This window comes from Mastigoproctus giganteus, chromosome 4 (genome assembly GCF_048544385.1).
Source record: "Mastigoproctus giganteus isolate SK-2022 chromosome 4, ASM4854438v1, whole genome shotgun sequence".
Taxonomy (NCBI): Eukaryota; Metazoa; Arthropoda; class Arachnida; order Uropygi; family Thelyphonidae; genus Mastigoproctus; species Mastigoproctus giganteus.
In genome coordinates, this window is record NC_143578.1 from 197,779,069 (window position 1) to 197,802,341 (window position 23,273).

Below are 23,273 nucleotides of genomic sequence, written 5' to 3' on the forward strand. Positions count from 1 at the left end.
AACATAACTCCAGCTCAGTATTAGTCCAGTAACACTGAGCTGGAGGATATCATGAGAAAGACAAGGAAAATAATGACCAAGAGCCGCCAACACCACCTGAAATGTGCAGTGGAGAGACTGACAATTGTCTGGGAAGAAGGAGCTTGATAGACCTCATTGAGCAACAGAAGACAGCGATAGTTAACCTGAAGGATTACTTAAAGAAATACGCAGCAGCAGCACTCCACCAGGCCATAAGGATGATAGACAAACGGTATACCCCACTCAACCTAAGCAAGGAGTCCCCCCCCCAACCAGGAGGTACAAACAAAGCTAGAAAGATGGGCAGAGAAGAGAATCCATGGCAGACACTACAATGATCTCCATCAAGATCACATAGATAAAATTGCTTCCAATGCACGGCTCACGAGTGGGATGCTCTTCCCCGAGACTGAAGGATTCATGCTCGCCATTAAGACCGGGCAATCAACACCAGAAACTATAGAAAATACATTGCAAAGGAGCTTGGTGTGTCTGATGACACATGTCGACGATGCCACCTGGCCTCAGAAATGATCCAACACATCACCGCAGGGTGCAAGGTGATCACCCATACTGAGTACACTCATAGACTCGACCAAGTAGTGCACCTCCGTAGCCGGGTGGGAAGGAGCAGCAGTGCGTAGCATACTCTTCTCGATTAGACCGGGGTTCGATCCCGTCACCACCAAATACGGAGGATGTGGAAAGGTCAGGGAATGACCACCACATATTCCTGGAGAAATATGGTCTTAGTTACTAATGCTCCTAAAAACTAAATAACAAACAAACAAACAAATGACCTAGCATCAGAAGCTAATAAGGAAATACCAGTTGACTGAAGAAAGTGTATCGTACTACAATTATGAACCCATAGAGACCCAAACCCACTAGCTGTACAGGGGCGGGACCATAATAATAGATAGGACAATCCTGCACAACAGACTGGACATAACCCTTGTTGACAAGAAGGAAAAGGCTATCTATCTGATTGTTTCCAACACTGGAAACCTGCAGAAAACCCATGGGGGAAAAATCAGGAAGTACACGAACCTAAGACAGGAGATCAAAGAGATGTGGCATATGCAACAAGTAACGACCATTCCGATCATCATGTCAAATACAGGTATGGTGCCAAAGACCCTACATAACAGCCTAGCAGCAATAGGTCTCCCAGCGAACACCTACAAGGAACTCCAGAAAGTCGCAATCCTGAACACCTGTATAATAGTCAGTTGTTATTTGGTTTTTAGGAGAATTAGCAATTAAGGCCCTATTGCTCCGCAGTGGTCATTCCCCGATCTTTCTGCATCCTCCCTATTTGGTGGTCACGGGCTCGAACCTTGGTCTAATCAAGAAACGTGTGCTACGAACTGCTGCTCCTGCCCACCTGGCTATGGAGGCACCAAGGATAGTCAGAGAGTTCCTCGACCAACAGTAACACCAGACATAACAACAACCACCTTGTGTACTTGGTAGTTATACTCGTCACGAGGTGGAATTCCCAATCAGGGAAGAAGAATAATAATAATAATGGTGCGATGGCCCAGTGGTTAAGACACTGGACTACCAGCCTGATGGACCTGGGTTCGAATCCCGCATTGGTGGAAGCAAACGCGGCTCTATTACACTGGGAGACCAATATAATAATAATATTAAATGATAAAAAAAAAAAAAAAAAACTGCAAAAATTACCCCATTAGACTTACCTTCCCCAAGGTAGGAGTGACGGCTGAGGCAGATAGTGGTGCCATCTGGTGTCACTCCTGACAACTAAATAAATAAATAAACCACTGGACATAAGCCAAAGCTAAACAAGTCCACCTCCGTAGATGGATGATGTCGCAGATAAATATTATTCATACTGCATTGAGTGTGGTGCAGGATAGTCACTCGTGTTCAGGTCTTAGGCAGGGTTTCGGCTCGAAAAGTTGGAGACAGTCTCCCGAGCTAGACAGTGGAGAAAGTGCCGCTGTCCCCTGTAAGGCTACCACAAGAGAAGGGCAAGACCGTCCAGCCCCACCAACTGGAAGTGTTTCCTGCACAACTGCACTAGTGACCACACAAGAAGGAAGAAAATGCCAACACATGCGAAGTGGAGCACTGAAATGAATACGCACACCATGCGAGCATACTATGAAATAACCAGGCTGGAGACCGATACGACAATGTACAGATTGCGACTACATACCAAGTGGTTGGAACGATACCCAGATATTCAGATCACCGAACAGCGATTAGCAGACCAAAGAAGAACCGTCGTCACGAAGAACCTAATAGCTCCTGCCATCTTGGAAAAAATCAAGCAGGATGTCAGCGATCTGCTACAAAGCACAAAGAATATTGTCAATATGGAAAGAGAGGAGGAACAGTATACCATGGAACCAGAAAAGGAACAACAAGAAGAAACACAACCCAGAGTAGCTGAAGTGGAAAGAGACAAAGTCATGCTATCCAGAATAGAAGACGAGTGGAAGAAGGCCCTAACAGAATTCGAAGGATAACCTCACAAGAACCCACGTGATACATAAGCAGAGGCCAAATAAAATACTATTGAGAGTAACAGACCACCTGAATCGGCAAATAATGCCACATTACCTTGACAACAATGGTGCAACGCTAGAGGCTATCCACACAGCAGTATACTGTGCTGCCACAGCAGCCACTAGGATTATTGGAAAAGAAACGAGAGACCAGCAGCAGAAGAACCGAAACCAGAAGGAACCGCCAGCTTGGGAAAGAAGACTTCAGCAAAAGATAGAATTAAGAGTCAAGATAGGTCAGTTGACTCAGTACCAACAGGGTAATAGAAGTAAGAAATTGATTGTAAAGGTGAAGAGTATTCTCAAGAGAGACAATGTCCACAGCAAACATGAGACCAGAAATCAGAAAATAGGAGAATACTTGGACACACTGAAGCAAAACCTCTTCGCTCTCAGCAAGAGACTACATCGATACAAAGAGAGCTCCCAGAGGAAAATAAACAACCGAATCTTCGACGGGGACCAAAGAGCCTTCTACAGGAAACTGGGTGAACTTGAGAAAGCAGGAAACAGACCACCCGAGAACAACACGATCAAAGAGTTCTGGGAAAATATCTGGAGCAGTGAAGTAAGACATAACAGCAGAGCACCCTGGATAGAAGTAGAACGGAAGAAAATTAAGGATATACAAGAGATGAGGGAGTGGGAGATTCGAAAAGAAGAAGTAAAACAGTCTATCAGGAACAACCACAACTGGCAAACCCCGGGAATTGATAACATCCACAACTAATGGTACAAGAAGCTCTGAAATGGAATGATAAGGCACCCGGAGATAATCCCAAAGTTTCTCACTGATGGAGTCACACATCTGAAGCCCGGCGAAATACAGGCCAATCACATGCCTCCCAACAATGTACAAGATCCTGATCAGCTGCATAACTAAGAAGATATCAGACCACTTAGAGAGTCAGAACATAATGGCCGAACAGCAGAAAGAATGCAAGTGGAGGAGCAAAGGATGCAAGGAGCAATTAACCATAGATACCGCAGTTATGGAGCAAGCCTTCAAGAAGCACCGTAACATATACGTGGTTTACATTGATTACCACAAGGCCTTCAACTCCGTACCTAATAGCTGGCTAATAGAGACCCTGAAGATCTACAAGGTCAATCCGATAGTGACTAACTTCCTAGGAGCAACAATGGTGAAATGGAGTACCATCATTAAGGTTGAGAACATCACAACCAAGCCAATTCCGATTAGAAGAGGAATCTTTCAGGGAGATGCTTTGATCCCACTATAGTTCCGTCTAGCACTCAACTCGCTATCCACCATGCTCAACGGCAGCAAGTATGAATATAACCTCAAAGAAGGAAGAAAGAACCTGTACACCCTCACCCACCTGATGTGCATGGATGACATCAAGCTCTAAGCGGCATCCGGGAAGCAACTCCAGCAACTACTCCGGATTACCAAAGAATTCAGCAAGGACATCAGGATGGAATTTGAAAGATGGGCAAAGAAGACACTCCACAGCAGACACTACAATGACCTCCATCAAGATCACATCGACACCACTGCTTCCAATGCATGGCTCACAAGCGGGACGTTCTTCCCCGAGACTGAAGGATTCATGCTGGCCATCCAAGGCCAGGTAATCAATACCAGAAACTATAGAAAATACATTGTGAAGGAGCCTGGAATGTCAGATGACACATGTCGATGATGTCACCTTGCCTCAGAAACGATCCTACACATCACCGCGGGGTGCAAGGACCAGACTGAGTACACTTATAGACACAACCAGGTAGCCAGGATAATACATCAGAAGCTAGCGAGGAAATACCAGTTGACCAAAGAAAGTGTAACATACTACAAGTACGAACCCCAGGCAGTACTATAGACCTGAAACCACAAGCTGTACTGGGATTGTGCCATAATAACGGGTAAGCCCGTCCTGCACAATAAACCGGACATAACCCTTGTGGACAAGATGGAAAAGGCTACCTACCTGATTGACATAGCGGTAGCGAACACTAGCAATGTCCAGAAAACCCATGAGGAAAAAATTAGGAAGTACACTAGAAGAGGAAGTACAGTGAGACATGAGATTAAGGAGATGTGGCATATGCAAGAAGTATCAACCATCCCAATCATCGTGTCAACCACCGGTATGGTATCAAAGACTCTACATACAGCCTAGCAGCAAGGTCTCCCAGAGAACACCTACAAGGATTGTCAATGATATACAGGAATTTTTCTAGCAGGGATAAGGAGGTGATTATTCCCTTGTATAAGGCAATGATTAGGCCACATCTTGAGTACTGTATACAGGTCTGGAGGCCTCATTTCAAGAAGGATGTAGAGCTGCTGGAACGAGTACAGAGAAGGGCAACAAGATTAGTGAATGGAACAAAGGGTTGCTCTTACGAAGAAAGGCTTAAGTTTTGCAAATTACAGAGTCTGGAGACTAGGCACCGGCGAGGTGATCTGATAGAGGTGTATAAGGCTTTGAATGGTTTGAGCATGCTCAATGCCAATGGGATTCTTCATCTTGCTCAGAATAATCAGCTCAGTGGGCATAAATTCAAATTGAGGAAGGACGGATGTCGGATAGATGTGCGGAAATTTGCCTTTGGCCAGCGGGTGGTTGGTTGGTGGAACCGACTTCCATCACTTGTTGTTGAAGTTGATAGCCTAAACAAATTTAAGGCTCAACTGGACAGGTATTTCGAGCAAACGGAGGGGTGAAATGGGAGTGGTGTGTTTTTTTTTTTTTTTTTTTTTTTTTTTGGCTGATGCTGAATAAGCTTGCTTTCTTGCATCATATGCCTCTACTAATGCTAATGCTAAAGGAACTCCAAAAAGTCGCAATCCTGAACGCCTGTAGGATAGTCAGAGATTTCCTCAACCGACAGTAACACCAGACATTACAACCACCCTGTGTACTTGGTAGCAGTACCCATCGCGGAGTGGAATCCCCCAATCAGGGAGAAATAATATAAGAGCAACAACAACAATAATAATAATCTTTGATTTTCAGTTCTTTCCTAAATGTAGGGCAAAGAAGTGAATATTCATTTATTGTTCTCTCAAAGGTATAGTGTGAGTGCACATAGCAGATCACCATCATCTTTTAACTCACAGTGATGAAGCCCACCATCTGCTTTTAACTCATAGTAATGTTAACATGGTAAAATGGCTCCTACTGATGCTACAAAGCTTAGAATTATGTTTTTTTCTTTTTCAAGTTATTTATGAAATCTCCCATGTGATTAAATGATTATGAATGGTTTCTAAGGCTCTTAAACTGCCTTTTTTGAAAGATTTATTTGAAATAATCATTATTATTTCTGAATCATAATAGGTATTTGAAATGTATAATTGTGGTAATATAATAATCACTGAGTAATTATTACTTTACAGCAACAATTACCCGGGATTCTGAGTAAGCAACATAACCCCAGGGCTCACATCTGGTGAGTATGGGCTTGGCACACCCAGGGTCCTGAGTTGGATATCATCATACTTCTCTTTCTTGGTGATTCACTTCTACTTCTCTCTCTCTCTCTCTCTCTCTCTCTCTCTCTCTCTCTCTCTCTCTCTCTCTCTCTCTCTCTCTCTCTCTCTCTCTCTCGGGGTACTTCAGAAATTTTTTTTTGGTTGGTGCAGCATAAACCTCAGGCTTCCTTGCACCATATGGCTAATAATAATAATAATAATCTTATTTGCATAATATTCAAATTTCATGCAGTTCACAGCATTACAAATTTGAAATACATTTTTAAAAATTTGAAAATTAAGTCAATAACAGCATCTAATATAGGCATATAAAATGCTTTGTTTAAAAAAAAAAAAATCGAATTCAGTAAATGTTGTAATCCATTAAGGAAAAAAAAAGGAAATATTGGCACACTCTCAGCAAAATTCAACAAATGCAAAAATAATGAGTTTACATCTGTCAGGTGTAGCCTCAGCATATTTATAATAATTGGGGGTGCCACAACTACAGGATTAAGTAGCCCCAAATCAAGATACCCCAGGCATGGGTGGCTTGGCACACCCAGGGTCCTGAGCTGAATATCATCATTCTTCTCTTTCTTGGTGATTCCCTTCTACTTCTCTCTCTCTCTCTCTCTCTCTCTCTCTCTCTCTCTCTTTCTCTCTCTCTCTCTCAGGGTAACTCACTGAAAGTAACACACCAGCTTGTTAAAGCTGGTATGTTAAATACAGAAAAGTCTTATGTATGAGTAACAGATCCACAAGTGCTAGTCAATAGCTGGAAAGTTAAAATCCCTCATTATAAAACATTCTGGTTTACTGGCCCACTATCTTTGTCTGTATAGCTTTTGTACTTATTACAGTCATTTTGGCTTATAACACACTGCTACTCTCACTTTTGTTTTCCCCAGCTCTTATGTTGCACGAAGCTGAATGAATATTGCAATGGTCACTCTAATCAACTGCATTCACTGCCTTAAGGTCTACATGCATCTTAACCAAAAGAATAACTACACTTCCTCACCACTGTCCAGTCTTTTTCTGTAAACATTATACTCAACATATTCAATTTCTCAATCCAATATGTCTGAACAGCACTGTGATTCCAATATCCCTGCAATATCCATTTCTGATGACTTCAACCAGTACTTCAAAATTCATCAAATTTCTTTTTTATGAAAAAGGGAGTTTAAGAAGAAATAGATTTAGAGATCATAACACAACTGAATTTTAAGTTTTCAGTATAATGTAAATAGACAGTTAGAAAGACATAATTATTACTTCTTCCTACTTGAAAAGGTCCAATAAATTACTGATAGGACACATGGTATAACCTCAATGATTTATTAAAAAAAAAATTATTATTCCTTTATTGAGCATATTGAGCATATGTAAGCTCTCATTAAGTACTGTTTACATAAATGAGAGCTTATGTATGCTCAATTTTTCCTATGTTCTATTAATATTTTAGAAATAAACAAGGAGTTACCTTTTATTCAGTCAATAGGATTTTCTTCTTTACCAAATTTATTCGCATAAGGAGATTTGGTAAAGAAGAAATCTTACTGACTGAATAAAGGTAACTATAGTTTATTTCTAAAATATTAAGTACTGTATATTGTATCTAAAAGAATGGTTTAAAAGGACTGTAAAGCTATGCAACTAGACACCTCAGGAATGAGGAGGGTATATTTCTGTTGCTACAAAGTCTTAGGGAATAATATAATACTAGCCTATGTGAAGTTCACCTTCGAGCAGCACGCTCAAGATAAGTGGAATAAATTATATCCCAAGGAGGGAGATGGTACTGATTGACTGGAAATAACTTATTTGTTTAAAACATCTGGAATTACCAAAATTTTATATTGCACATACCTGATAACTTATTTCTCTATGTCTTTGATCTTTTTCTAACTGCAGAGCTTCAAAAGCTTCCCTCTGATATGTTTCCTAAAAGACAGAAAATAACAAATCATTTTCAAATTGCACTATATAAAATCTATAATTTCTGTGTATGAAAAAAATATACTTGAAATTACAAATGAACATCAGAAATTTTGAATTTTTTGACTAAAGTTATTCTGAAAAGGATTATAGTATTTTATTACATAAAAATCAATAAATTTTATTTATTTATTTATTTATTTTTATTAGATAGTATGAATCAGAGCTGTACTACTCAATATGTTCTACGTTGATAATAATATTAGTAAATTAATAAGAGGAGTTTACCTCAATATACCTCAATGTTCGGCGGCCATATTTGATCTCCGATGTGTGGACCTTTACGTGCATGCACGAAGACAAATAATCTCTATTTAAGTATCAGGTTTAACCCGATTTGGTAATTTTCATTCCTGTGATCACGACATACGGTCGAAAAGAATTGTCAGCTTCAGGAAGGAAAATCGTTTTGAATATTTTCGTTAGATTCTTTTAATTGCGTTAATTTGATTTTTAATTGTTTTAAATTGATTTGAATTGTGTTAAATTGATTATTTAATTATTTATATTTTACTCTAATGTACCGGTAAGGTGTCGATTTTTTCATTTTTTCCGTTTTAATTTCTGGAGGGTATCATACGGAAGTGTTCTACGCACTATATTGAGGTAAACTCCTCTTATTAATTTACTAATATTATTTATTTTTATGTATTATTATGGATATTAAAAATTGTATTTTTATAAATTATCAAGTTCTCAGTAGATCAGCAAAGCCACTTTTCACTTCTTTCAACAAGATGAATAATGGAGGCCATTTCAATCTTAGTTCTAGATGGCAAGTCAAAATGAAAATACCTCCGTAATATATTCAGTAAACTGACTGTTTTGCAGAACTAGTCAGTTTGCTGAATAGGGTTTAGTAGACTGTAGATTTCTGACAGCCATAAGTAAGCATAAGTCTTAATTTTCACAATAGAGAATCCAATCCACATGTTTCAAAAGCTTTTGCAGCTCCAGCGAACGCTAAGTGTTTATTTATATTTATCCGTTTTATTGACTTAATTGTTATATAAAATTATTTTCTATAAGTAACTTATAGATCTAGTCAAGCTCCTTGGTTTATTTTGAATTTAGATAGCATGATTTTGAAAACTAATTAATATTAGTGTCCATAGATTTACCGTTCGCAACATGCCGTCATTGTTATACGCTATACAATGTATATTCCAAACTGGAGCCTTGGTAGCCAGGTGGGCAGGAGCAGCAGTGTGTAGCACATGCTTCTTGATTAGACCGGGGTTCAAGCCCGTGACCACCAAATACGGAGGATGCGGAAAGGTCAGGGAATGACCACCACATATCCCCGGAGCAATATTGGCCTTACTGGTAATGCTCCTAAAAACCAAATAACAAACAAACATATCCTGAACTAGATAGCGAAATAAGTAACATGGTATTAGATATCTGTTAGCTTAGTATAGTATTATAAATTTATCAGTAAAATTTATTAATCTTGTTCAATTAATCAGTAAAATTTATTAATCTGGTTAAACTTCATTGTCAATTAAATTGTACTTTTTTAATACTGTATTTCCCTATGTATAAGATGCACCCTTTTTCGAAAAATTTGTGGTCTAAAAACTGGGTGCGTCTTATACAGTGGTTGTAGATTTTTTTACTTGCATTTCCCGCTTTTTCGCGCTTGTTGTCTTTGCGCTCATTGTTTCGCACTTGGTACCGGTATATTAGGTTACGTTTTGCCACGTTCTGCCCAGAAATGGCTCAGAAAAGATTTTCGTACAGTGCTGAATTCAAGTTAAAAGTGATCCCGTTTGCAAAAGTGAATGGAAATCGTGCTGCTGAACGTACGTTTGGTCCTCCACCAACTGAGAAAACAATCCGAGACTGGCTACGGGAAGAAGAAAACCTACTGAAAATGCCACGGCAGAAGAAGGCCATGAGAGGCAAGTCAGCAAAAAGGCCTGATTTAGAGAGGGAATTGAAGATATGGATTGAAAAGCAAAGGGTAATTGGAATTCCTGTGTCCACAAAGATGGTTCAGCATGAGGCAAGAAGAATTGCTGATGAAAAAGAAATTACTGATTTCAAAGAAGGACACAATTGGTGCTTCAGGTTCATGAAACGGAATGGACTAAGCATGTGTACATGCACTAGACTTGCCCAAAAGATGCCTGAAAGCTATGAGCAGAAGGTCCTTGAATTTCATCGTTTTGTCATTCAATGTCGGAAGACACATCAGTTTGAGTTGGGACAGATTGCAAATATGGATGAAGTCCCCCTTCAATTTGATGTTCCAAGTAACAGAACTGTTGATAAGAAGGGGGTGAAAACTAACTGTGAAGACAAGCGAACATGAAAAGAGCCATTATACAGTTGTCCTAGCTTGTTGTGCCGACGGAACCAAGCTGCCTCCTATGCTGATTTTCAAATGCAAAACAATGCCAAAAGAAGACATTCCTTGAGGAGTGATTGCCCACGTTCATGACAAGGGTTGGATGGATCAGGAGGGAATGAAGATCTGGTTTGAGAAAGTTTGGAGCAGGAGCCCAGGTGGGCTCTTATGCAAACATGTGTTGCGCAGGCCTTTTCTCCGTTGTAGTATAACTTGCTACGGTTCCAGCAATTCTCAGTTATGGTGTGATGTGTCAGTTAGGTATCAAATGTTCTTTGCAAGAGTTACACTAATATTTATATCCGGAGAAACCTGGCTTTCATGTAATCGTCTAGTAGTTAGTTAGGACAAATCCCGTGTTCTAAAAACTTACTCAGATGGACGTTGAGCAAATCTGCAACATCAAGATCGCGTTGTGATTATTCACCTTTGACTCCTTTCTATTTGATCAGAATCAAAAGCGCCGCCTTAACAGTTCTTTATCAGTAATCATTCAAAGAAATCATGTGTCATCAGAGAGTAATCAATAGGCAAAGGTTGTTAAACAAAACATGGTTTATTACACAAGACAAATAAGATGTACACTCAGTAAACAAGTACAGTTTTTTAGAATAGGGCATGTAACATGTGGCTTACTCCTCTTTACGTTAATACATAATTAGCCTCTTAATGTAAATTGACTAGCTGAATAGTAGTGGTAGTGTTGTTCTTCGTGTAGTTTCGTGCTTGCTGTCTGTTATAGAAAAACTCCAAGTACATCACGTCGAGGTAATAACATTTTAGTGGTTCATGTAAGACACTAATGACGTTTGTAACAAAACAACTGTAAAGCGATCATAATATTAAACTTATAATGTGATGTGTATTCCTTAAGTTCAAAATATCACTTTTTCTCTATACTTAACAAGATAAGTTATTATGAGGAGAGAAGTCTATGTAAGGGTAAATAGGATCGCCTTTTACACTATCTAGTTCAGTTGTTTAATGGGACATGGAAAGTTGACTTACCAGACTCAATCTGCATATCTTCAGGAGTTGATACTCTGGGAAGATCGTCAATCTCGGTCATATCTGCTACTCTTTTATCCGTGGTTGGATCTGCTTTCTCTCGAACAGGATTCTGTATTTTCTCTCGTTCACCCGTTCTCTCCTACTTTCAGACTTCGCTTCAACAAAACCAAACTCAGAACTCCGAACTGTTAACTCCGAACTCCCAACTCTAAACTCGTCACGACCTGAACTCCCTGTGCTTTTCCCTAGGTTCGTATATATATCTCCCCCTTATCTTTTGCTTTCCCCTGCGTATTTGTTCTGGTTAATTTCAACGGTTCAACAACAACTTTGGGACTGTCGATTTTGGAGCTCTGCTCCCATAAAATATTGGATTTATGGAGGTGGTGTGGAGGAGACTTTATTTTGGTAGGGTTTGTGCCTTCAGACTGGACAAAGGCCTGATGGCCACAAATTCTTTCACTTCCTCACACCAGACTTTCAAAAACACAAACCTCCAGTGGATGTCTTATTCTGTTTATCCCAAAAGTGTCATTTGGAAGATGTAGCCTCGCATCTCCACACGAGAATCACGTTCCTTTGCTGTTTTGTCAACAAATGCGCCCGGACGCCTGTCCACTCCGCTCGGACAAATGACCTCCGGCTGTTAGATAACAGGCGACCGGCGGAGGGCTGACGCTCCACAGGGTGACTTTCACTGCACGTGCGGGGACCAGAAATATTTCCGCCTTCTCCCCGCGAGCAGGTGTTGCTCTAAATATACAGCATAGTCACAAAAGTATGGGGCGCTTGTTCTCTTCATAAACGTCCCGTCATAAGTGAAAATGGTTGCATTTTCACACATGCCCTATTGGTGCTTGATCAGTTCAGGACACACACATAACAAAAAAGACAAAGAAGATTGCTGCAGAGCAAAAAACAAAACTTGCTGTCATACCTGGAGACTTGACATCCCAGCTCCAACCACTTGATGTCAGCATTAACAAACCCTTCAAAGCTGCCATGAGAGACGAATGGAACCAATGGATTAAGTCTTCTGGGGACAATTTGACACCAGCAGGAAGAGTGAAGAAACCAACTATAGGAGAAGTTTGTACCTGGGTGAAAAGATCCTGGGATAATATCAAGATTGAGATCATTGTCAAGTCATTTAAGAAGTGTGGCATTTCAAATGCCATAGATGGAACTGTGGACGAGGCAATATATGAAGACAGTGATTCGTCATCAGACACAGATGAGGACAAGCTAATGGATGGGAGTTTTGACAGTGACGAGGAGTTGTATGAATTTTATGATGAATAAAACTTGAGTTCAATAACTTTATGTAATACATTTTTTTTCAAATTTCGGGCCACAAAATTTCAATTTTTTTATAAATTGAAAGTTTAAAATCATCAGACAAAATTTATCGGCATCATACAGTGCTATGTATCATGCACTGTTCACATGATTTAGGACAATATGAGCCAATCAGCAATTAGCGCATTCACATCAGAGAAGAGAAAGATTCCCGCTCTCAAAGAAGCCACTCATGAACATGAGTGGTAAAGGTCCATGGGGGAAGCATTCAGTTGGTTGTTGTTTACGTTATTTACACGTATTGGAAATTTATTATGCTAACATTTTTTTATTAATTGTGCTATTAATAAATTAAATAATAATAATAATAGTGAGAGCCGTGTACAGTTTTCCCCAATCGTATTATAAAATTTTTAATTTAATAGAATAAAAGCATGCCATGTTTGATAAAAGTAGTTCATTGAATCCTAGTGCAATATTTGGAGGATAGAATCTGATGAACCACTCTAATGTGTGTAGGGCTATGAATATGCCTCCATCGACTATTACTACAACTACGAAGAATGCTAATAAAATAAAACAATAGATGCAAAGTGGTAGGTAAAATTTTTGGTGCCCGGAACCTAACCCTGTGAGTTACAGTTGGCTCCATTATATAAAGGGCTCCATTTGAGCCGATTCCATTTCCACCTGTCCCCCCAGGAACCTAACCCCGACATAAATCAAGGGCTACCTGTACATATAACGACTTAGATTTTACAAACATAACATTATTAATTAATAGATATACACTGTGCTACCACTTTATTAGGTAAACCTACCTAGTAGCATGTTGAGCCTCCTTTAGTCTTCAAAATAGGCTGAATTCGTCTAGGCATGGATTGAACAAGATGCTGAAAATGTGCAGGAATGGAGTACCATGCAGACATGAGTGTGTCACGCAGTTTCTTGAGATTCGAAGGAGGTGTAGGCCTGCAGCGAACAGCCCTTTCCAGCTCATACCAAAGATGTTCAATAGGATTGAACATCTTTGTTATGAGCTGGAAAGATGTTCAATAGGATTGAGATCCGCAGCTGAGCTGGCCACTCCAGCAAAGAAAAGTCATTGTTATCTTCCTGGAACCATTCCATAGTGATTCGATCTTTGTGCACTGGCGCATTATCCTGTTGGAAGTAACCATCTGACTGAGGATAAACTGTCAACACGAACAGATGCACTTGGTCAGCAACGATGTTTAGGTATGATGTGGCATTCAGACATGAATCTATGGGTATCAATGGACCCAACATGTGCCAAGAAAACATTCCCAACACCATAACACTGACCCCACCACCTTGCACAGTAGTCGTTAGACATGACAGGTCCATGGATTCATGTTGTTTTCACCAAATTCTGAGCTTTCCATCAACACGATAAACCAGGAATTTCGACTCTTCGGGCCAAGCAACTGTTTTCCAATCCTCGATAGTCCAGTGCTGACGTTACTGTGCCTCTCTTGTTCTCCATTGATAACAAAGGTACGCAATGTGGCCATTGGCTGTTGTAGCCATTCGCAGCAAAGTGCGACTAGTGGTCCGTTGCGATATTTTGTTCTGCGCACCAAGGTTGTATTCTGACATGATGTGCGACGTTATGGTCCGTCTGCTTGCACAATTCTAGCCATCCTCCTCTGGCCTCTCTCAGGAGTGGTGTTCTTCCACAGGAGTGCTGTTGAGAGGATGTTTTCTGTTCGTTGCACCATTCTCCATACACACTTGAAACTATGGTGCATGAAAAGTTCAGAAGAACTACTGTTTCAAAGATTCTTTGTCCAGCACATCTTGCACCTACTACCATGCCACGTTTGAAGTCTGTTAGATCACTCCTTTCCCCATTCTTGCTATGGTTTGTATGCTTAACTGATCTAGAAAGGTTGTTCTGCTGCATTTATATCCACAACTGTGGTCATGTGACTTGCAACGTCGTAGGACAAACCATTTGTGTGTTGATAATATCTATTGCACAGCAGTGGCATACCTAATAAAGTGGTAGCACAGTGTAACTTGATAGGAGATATGGCAGTTATATAACGAAACTTGGAGATAATACTGGTTACTGAAAAAAAAAAAAATATATATATATATATATATATAGCGTTATAACTGCATTGGGATATAAGTTTAGGGTTATAATTATGTACTGAAATTGAAATTTTTATTTCAAATTGAATCGAAATCATGACTCAGACCACAGCAGCAAAGCAAAAGGCTCAAGCTAATAGGGTGCGGTGGCTCAGGAGAGAACTGGGGGGGGGGGGGCAGTTGTCCTCTGAATCACAGCTTTTTAAAATGTACTGCTTGTTTGATGTTTGTGGAGCAATCAGGGATCGGACATGATATTGCCAAGGGGAATGTCTTTGTGTGTGCATGATGTAAGGAGTGTGAGGAAATCAGGCGACAACTCAGTGTTGTTATGGACCTATATGAGCTTGGACAGGGTGGATGCCCTCGAAGGATCTAAATTGAGGGGCTCATCAATGCCAGAGCTTGCATTTGAGCATCGCGCAACACAGCAGCAACCCCCAAGGCAGAATATGCTAGTCACACAGGAACTAGTAGTTGTCAGTGACTCTATTGTCAGAGAAACAAGGAACATATTATGCAAAAAGGATAGGTGGAACAGGACCAGGGTATGTCTGCCAAGAGCAAAGGTTGATGACATTGTAGAGCAGATATCATCTTTTAAGGGCACAAAAGGTGATATTATTGTACACGTTGGCACTAATGACATTAAGAGTAGGAGACTGGCAGAATTACTTAACAAGTAGAGATCACTGTTGAAAAAAAGGCGTGAATTAGGGCTGAATTTGAAAGTGTCTGCAATTCTGCCCAGGCACGATAGGAGGGAGTATATGATGAGACCCTTGTAGATCAATTCGGCCACAGAGAGACTGTGCAAGGCTCAAGGGGTAGAATTTTTCTCAGAAACACTGCTTCTACAGGGATGGGAAACACTTAAATGAAAAGGGTGCAACAATATTTGCTGAAGCTATTGAGACAGTGTTAGGTTGGTCGGAAAACTGCTAGCTCGGGGGGGGGATACACAGAGTAATAGATTAATAGTAGCCACTGGAAGAGGCTAAGTGGAAAGTGATTCTTGCACTGCTTCTATCGGGATGAACAGCTGCCTGGAAAACAAGACGCAGGGGATTTCAGAGACTGCTGGGAGTCATTGCAGTAAATATAAACACGTGGGCTGTGTTAGTGTAGCTAAGAATAGGAACAGGTTCGTGTATACTTGCATGAACACCAATGCTTAGAGTTTGGTTAATAAATTTGATGAATTTGAGGTATTGGTCAAAACATCAAAGGCAGACATTGTTGGAATATCAGAGATGTGGGGTCAGATATAAGGAATGCAGAAATGGAATTTGGGGAGAACAATGTGTACAGGAAGGATAGACAGGATAGGAAGGGGGGAGGGGTTATGCTATTAGTTAAGAAACACATAAAATCAAGGAAGTACAGCCAGTCGTCACAGCTGGACAGTGCAGTGTCGAGTCAGTTTGGTGTGACATAAGCAGTGGGAAATCAAAATTGAGAGTAGCAGTGTGTTATAGGCCTAATGACTCCGATGAGTATAATAAACAACTGTACAGGGAAATAGAGTGGGTCAGTAAATCAGAGAGTCTTATAATGGGGGATTTTAATTTCCCAGATACTGACTGGAATTTGTGGGTTGATCGCTCAAACACAAGCAAGGCTTTTGTGGATTTATTGGATGATTGTTTTCTACAGCAGCATGTTCGGGAGGCAACTAGAGGGAGTAATAATCTTGATCTGATTATCAGTAGTGATTCTTCATGCATTAAGAATCTGCAGATAAAGGAACCACTAGGTGGCAGTGATCACAGTGTGCTGAAGTGGGATTTACTCAAAGAGGTAACTACCATCGGGGGTAAAGGGATGGGTTTTTGCTTTTATAAAGTCGACTACAGAGATCTGAGACGCTATTTAAATTATATACGGTGGGCCAACTGATGATGTTACCAACAGCAAATTAAAAATGGAAAGACTAATGACTTTCAATGATATAAAGGAATTTTTCTAGCAGGGATAAGGAGGTAATTATCCCCTTGTATAAGGGGATAATTACCTCCTTATTACAACTAATAATTACATTACATGATATTATTATGATAATTACATGATAATTACAACTAAGTTTAAGGCAATGGTCAGGCCATACCTTGAGTACTGTATACAGGTCTGGAGGCCTCATTTTAGGAAGGATGTAGAGCTGCTGGACCGAGTGCAGAGAAGGGCAACAAGATTAGTGAATGGAACAAAGGGTTGCTCTTAAGAAGAAAGGCTTAAGTTTTATAAATTACAGTATCTGGAGACTAGGCAACTGTGGGGGGTGATCTGATTGAGGTGTATAAAGCCTTGAATGGTTTGAGCGTGCTCAATGCTGATGGGATACTTCTTCTTGCTCAGAATAATCACCTGAGAGTGCATAAATTCAAATTGAGGACAAACAGTTGTAGGTGAGATGTGCGGAAGTTTGCCTTTAGCCAGCATGTGGTTGATTTCTGGAACAACCTTCCATCTGTTGTTGTAGAAGTTGATAGCTTAAATAGATTTATTTTTTTTGGCTGATGCTATATAAGCTTGCTTTCTTGCATCATGTGCCTTTACTAATGGAAATGCTAATATAATTTGTGTAATCATGACTTATCTTGAATGACACCACTTTTAAACAAATACAGCAGTACCTCGTTTAGCATGGCTTCAAAACCCATGTTTTGAAGTGAAACATTACAGTTAAACCCATGCCTGGCAGCATGGGTTTCACTGTAACACAGTTTACAACTAAGTTTAAGTCAAAAATTTACTGTACGTATTAAAACTCATTCAATAGCCTAGATTCGTACTCTACATATATGCTGCATTATAATAGCCTAGATATGCGTAGATATATATGCTGGGGTGCCAATTCTGTTGTCCACATGCACATGTGCCAATAGCTCCCCTCAAGCATTCAGCAGCAATGGGAAACAGTGTTCAGTATTCTTAATTCCATTCTGACATGATAGTTTTCATTTCACAATTTATTTTTTACCTCTTTAAATACAATCAAAAATATATCTGGATCTTAGCTAGAAATCACTGCCAACAACATACATTCTGTTTGGCAGCATGTTTCAGCCCATTTGGCAAATGATTTCACTGGTTTTGAATAGCAAGTACAGACATTTGCCAAACACATTGTGAATTTCGGAAAATACTTGGGATTCGTAACTTTGGACACTGCCAATCTACGTGACTGCAGTGACTCATATGCAAATGATCTTGATGATGCAACTCTCCTTGAAATTGATAAGCAAACTGCATCATGATGTTACCTTAATTTTTGCAATATTTTTTTATTTCAAATCCTTTTAATTGGCTATCAAGGACATTTTGTTTATAGATTTATTATAATTTGTTTATAGGCTGTTTCTCTGGTAAGCATTCAGTTAAAACCCATTATAATTATACCTCAATCAGCACGGTTTCGCATAACATGGTACAGTTTCGGTACCAATTATCAGTGCTATGCAGAGTATTGCTGTAGTCTGCTTGTTTCTTTGTGGGGGCTCACTGATACATTAGCAGTTGTGTCTATAGTGTGTGTGTCATGTTTATGGTACAAGGTGTGGAACCACAAATTAGTGGTATCTATTTTGCTACATCAGCTAAACAAATTGATATAGCAATGTGAAAAATTTTATTTAACAGTATAAATAATTTAGATTTAATTCTTAGAAAGTAAGCCAATCTGCTCTCTTAGTAGTTATGCAGCTTTCTAATTTACAATGGCATTTTAAGGTCAACCAAAAGACACCTTTCCTTCAGAAATTTCCCAAACAAAAAAGCAACTTTTCATTTGGAAATTTCTGAAGGAAAAAAATCTTGTGTGTTGAAAATGTTGCTAAATATGGAAATGTGATTGGTCTACATGTTATACAAGCACTTGTAGTGGCATGGCAAGTCTGGGATGGCTAAAAATAAACACTGTTGTGGTTTTATTTACTGTTGTAGTTTACTGATCTTGAGGCTGATTCTGTAAAAAGCATCTGCAATAAATGAATGATTGGCCTACATTTACTAATACATTAGCATTAGCAGAGGCATATGATGCAAGAAAGCAAGCTTATACAACATCAGTCAAAAAAAAAAAAAAAATTAAACCTTTCTCATTTCACCCATCCGATTGCTCCAAATGTTTGTCTAGTTCTGCCTTGAATTTATTTAAGCAGTCAACTTCTACGACAGATGGAAGTTTGTTCCAGTAATCAACCACATGCTGGCTAAAGGCAAACTTCCGCACATCTATTCTACAATTGTCTTTCTTAAATTTGAATTTATGTCTCCTCAGGCGATTAATCTGGGCTAGAGGCAGAATCCTGTCAGCATTGAGCTTGCTCAAACCATTCAAGGCCTTATAGACCTCAATCAGATCACCTTGCAGGTGCCTAGTCACCACACACTGTAATTTGCAAATCTTAAACCTTTTCTCTGTAAGAAGAACCCTTTGTTCCATTCACTAATTTTGTTGCCCTTCTCTGTACTCGTTCCAGTAGCTCTACATCATTCCTAAAATGAGGCCTCCAGATCTGTATACAGTACTTAAGGTGTGGCCTGACCACTGCCTTATAAAAGGGGATAATCACCTCCTTTTATAGCAGGAATAAGGATTCCTGCTATAAAAATTAAAAAAAAAAAAAAAGTGTGTGTACACGATAACAAATGCTGGAACTCCACACTACTATACTAAACCTTTGGACTGCAACTAAGAAAAGACTAATGACTTTCAACATTCAGCATGCCACTCCTTTTATTATTCGTAATCATGAGTTAGATTTGGCTAATGATCCTAAAATGAGGCCAAGCGAATCTTAGATATCTTAATGACTCTTTGGAATCATAGATGACCTAATTCAAATAAAGGTGAAATAACTCAGGTTATTTCCTTCTATTGTTGATGTTCCACCAGAAAAATGGTTTGTGTCTAATCTACAAACTATGTTTTTATTAACCGGTTGTGGCTCATTTTCAGAAAAGCTGAATCAGCTGGGTGTTTTGGAAAGGTTGCAGTATCACTGTACAGCTCTGGAGACATAGAGCCATGTTTTATATTATTGTCATGAGTACTTGGATCTCAGAAATGAATTTTTATTTGCTGGTCCAAATCTTGCTCACCTGACTGAGGGCGATGAGACTGATTAATTTAGACTGAGGAAGATTTTCAGGCTTTTCAAAAATTTTCCAAGAAATTATTCCAGAGAAGATTATTATGCTTGAACTTGAGGAAAAAACAGTAGAAGGCTCATAGACTATTGACATGAATTCTGTGTAACAGTTAAACAGTTGCTGAAATAAACAGTGTAATTGACTTGGTAGTTAATGATCACCGTGTTCCTTTGTAAACAGACTAATCTTATTGGATAATTTATGTAGTTACTTGTGACCATATTGTTATTTGTCTTCATCTCACTTGACTTCGTAAGATCAGTGGCTCCATGTGCCATGTTTGCTCTTATTCATGTCATATGGCTCATTGTGCCATGTGCCCTGTGGTTCCTTGTGCCACAATTTATATTTCTGATTTATATTTCTGTATATTATTTGTATATCATACTATACAGAGGAGTTGCCAATTTCTGGCTAGGGGCTGCTTGCTAATAAAAATGAAATGAATGTCCATGGTTTCTCCACCAATCAAGTAAGTCATGAAATTCAACATGTTCTTCGTTGATAGTCATGTATTTCTCAATTTCAGCTTCCTAGTTATTTGACTCTTCAGTTGCATCTTAAAACTTACTGAAATCCATTATCATTGGATTCTTTCTTATATATTTGTTGCTCACACTTTTCTCACAAAGCTTTCTTGATGTAATCGCAGTGGTTCAGAATTCTGTGTCACAATTAAGCTTTTCTATTAAATTTAGTACGTCACCCTTTGTTTCTTCTTGTTCTTCACTTTAAAACATTCTTAACTGTGGAAATTTGGCCACAAGAAGAAAGCAACTCTATGCAAATTATGAGCTTTGAATTTTTCATTCAGAATCACGAGTCCAATTTTTTAACTAAGCCAGTTCATGAGCAATAGAAACCAACACGTTCAAGTGATTTAGTAAATTAAATTGTATTGGCAGAACAAGTGGAAGTGTTGCATATGTATCTGCTTCAAGTTGCAGTGAAGCTTCTTGAATGGTATAAGGAATTTCGCGAGCATGTATAGGGTTTCATGTTGAACATAAGATATTCTGTCTTTTTTTCAGAGTTCTATTAGAATGTTTTCAATATCTTGATAATTAGCATCAAATGATTTGTATATGTTTATTCTGCTATACCAATGTGACCTGCACCCTTGATGAATGGTGATGTACAAGACCAAACAGTTTGAGGTATGTCACAATATATTTAACCTCAAGTGAAAGTACATTGAGTCACAGACTATCTTCAGAAGCCTGTGACTCAATTCCTTTCTGACATTAGTGGCAGTTTTATGATCACCTGGAAATTCACAAGTGAATAATAGTACTTTAGTCTATAGCTTCCAGTTATCATCAATATAGTGTACTGTTAGTGTTATATAGGATATGTGCTTATAGTGACGTGCGATCTGCCCAAAAGTTGGCAGATGCACTTAATAGCTGAATACAAAGGATGAGTGTTTTGTGCAACTTTTCAGCTTCTTTTTGTGCTGTGAGAAACACATCTGGTAACACATCTCTAACATTAAGATTTCCCTGTGACCCTACTTTTATTAACAAATAGGAGTACTCTATAAAGCTGAACCAGTCACTGTCAAAGGGTCTAACACCTTTTAACATAGTGAGACACAAGTTTTAGTCACTTCATCCTTTACTTTCTGTGGTAAATGTAAAGAAGGTGGATATAAGTGTTTCTCTGTGCTACTATTCCCAGACTGATTTTACAAGAATGACAACAATGTGAAGTTACAGTTTTTTGGGTAGAGTAACTCAAAAGAGAGTGGCATTTTATGCACTGAATGGCACAAATTTTCTCTTCAGTAGTTTGTTCCATCTTGTATTTCATGAAGCAATTTCCATACCTTACTTTTAGCATGTAATTTTTTTCTCAAAATATATCAACATTTTTTTTTTTTCCCCTTGGATTTTATCAAATTTCATTTTGCATATTTGAAAAAAAAACAAAAAAAAACCTAAAAACTCAAAACCTATTCATAAATATTGTTCTTGTGTTCAATTGGAACATTGATGAATGCAAGATTGGCAGGGTTGTCAAGGACACTACTGAACTATGCTGCTGCAACAGGATCTGGAAAGGTTGAGCAGATGGGCTGAGAGGTGGCAAATGAAGTTTAACATTGACAAATGTAAAGTACTACATATGGGAAACAGCAACCCCAGTGCATCGTATCAACACTGTGGTACTACACTGACAGTGGCAGAGAATGAAAAGGACCTGGGGATAATTGTACAGGCAGATATGAAGTTTTCTGAGTAGTGCAGACAGTCTGCAAGAGTAGCTCATGGTGTCTTGTCAATTATATACAGCAGGGGTGGGCAACTTTTTTCGTCAGCGGGCCGAATTAAATTTTCGCATCGTGATGCGGGCCGGAATAGATTGAACGATTTAATAAAAAAGATCAGAACCTAAAAAATGTTATATTACTTGAATTACCAAATTATTAATGTATTTTAAAAAAAAATATCTGAATGTCCAATTATCATTGAAAATGCTGCATTCGGCATCAATTTTTCTTTTTTTTTTTAATTGGCTCATTTAAATTATATTAAATTAAAAATTGTAATAATTAGAAAAGGCATAAAACATAAAATATCTCGCACCAATATTATTTTTTTCAATAAGAAGTCAAACCCAAAGGAACTTCGTTCGATCGATGCTACAATAATAATTAGGAAATAACTCTTTGACGCTGCGTAGAATCACTTGGTTACTGTTGTACTGGCCGCGATTCCCGATTGAACCGAATTAAGCCAAACGTTAACGGCGAGTGTAGTCAGTTATGGATTTTCTATATTTATGCATTTACCGAGGGGGCCGGATTCAAGATCGTCGCGGGCCGGATGTGGCCCACCCCTGATATACAGGAATTTTTCTAGCAGGGATAAGGTGATTATCCCCTTGTATAAGGCAATGGTCAGGCCACACCTAGAGTACTGTATATAGGCCTGGAGGCCTCATTTCAAGAAGGATGTAGAGCTGTTGGAACAAGTACAGAGAAGGGCAACAAGATTAGTGAATGGAACAAAGGGGTGCTCTTACGAAGAAAGGCTTAAGTTTTGCAAATTACAGTGTCTGGAGACTAGACACCAGCGAGGTGATCTGATAGAGGTGTATAAAGCCTTGAATGGTTTGAGCATGCTCAATGCTGATGGGATTCTTCTTCTTGCTCAGAATAATCACCTGAGAGGGCATAAATTCAAATTGAGGAAAGACAGATGTAGGATAGATGTGTGCGGAAATTTGCCTTTAGCCAGCAGGTGGTTGGTTGGTGGAACAGACTTCCATCCCTTGTCGTGGAAGTTGATAGCCTAAATAAGTTTAAGGCTCAGCTGGACAGGTA

At 39.1% G+C, this 23,273-nt stretch overlaps 1 protein-coding gene across 1 annotated transcript in view; it reads right to left on the reverse strand.

Moving 5' to 3' along the window:
- LOC150087313 (E3 ubiquitin-protein ligase LRSAM1-like) overlaps window positions 1-23,273 on the reverse strand; it is a 533,929-nt gene that overhangs the window by 182,327 nt on the left and 328,329 nt on the right. Inside the window, exon 13 of the mRNA XM_090372443.1 lies at window positions 7,879-7,953. Coding sequence (XP_090228569.1) covers window positions 7,879-7,953 — 75 coding nt within the window. The remainder of the gene's footprint in view (window positions 1-7,878; window positions 7,954-23,273) is intronic.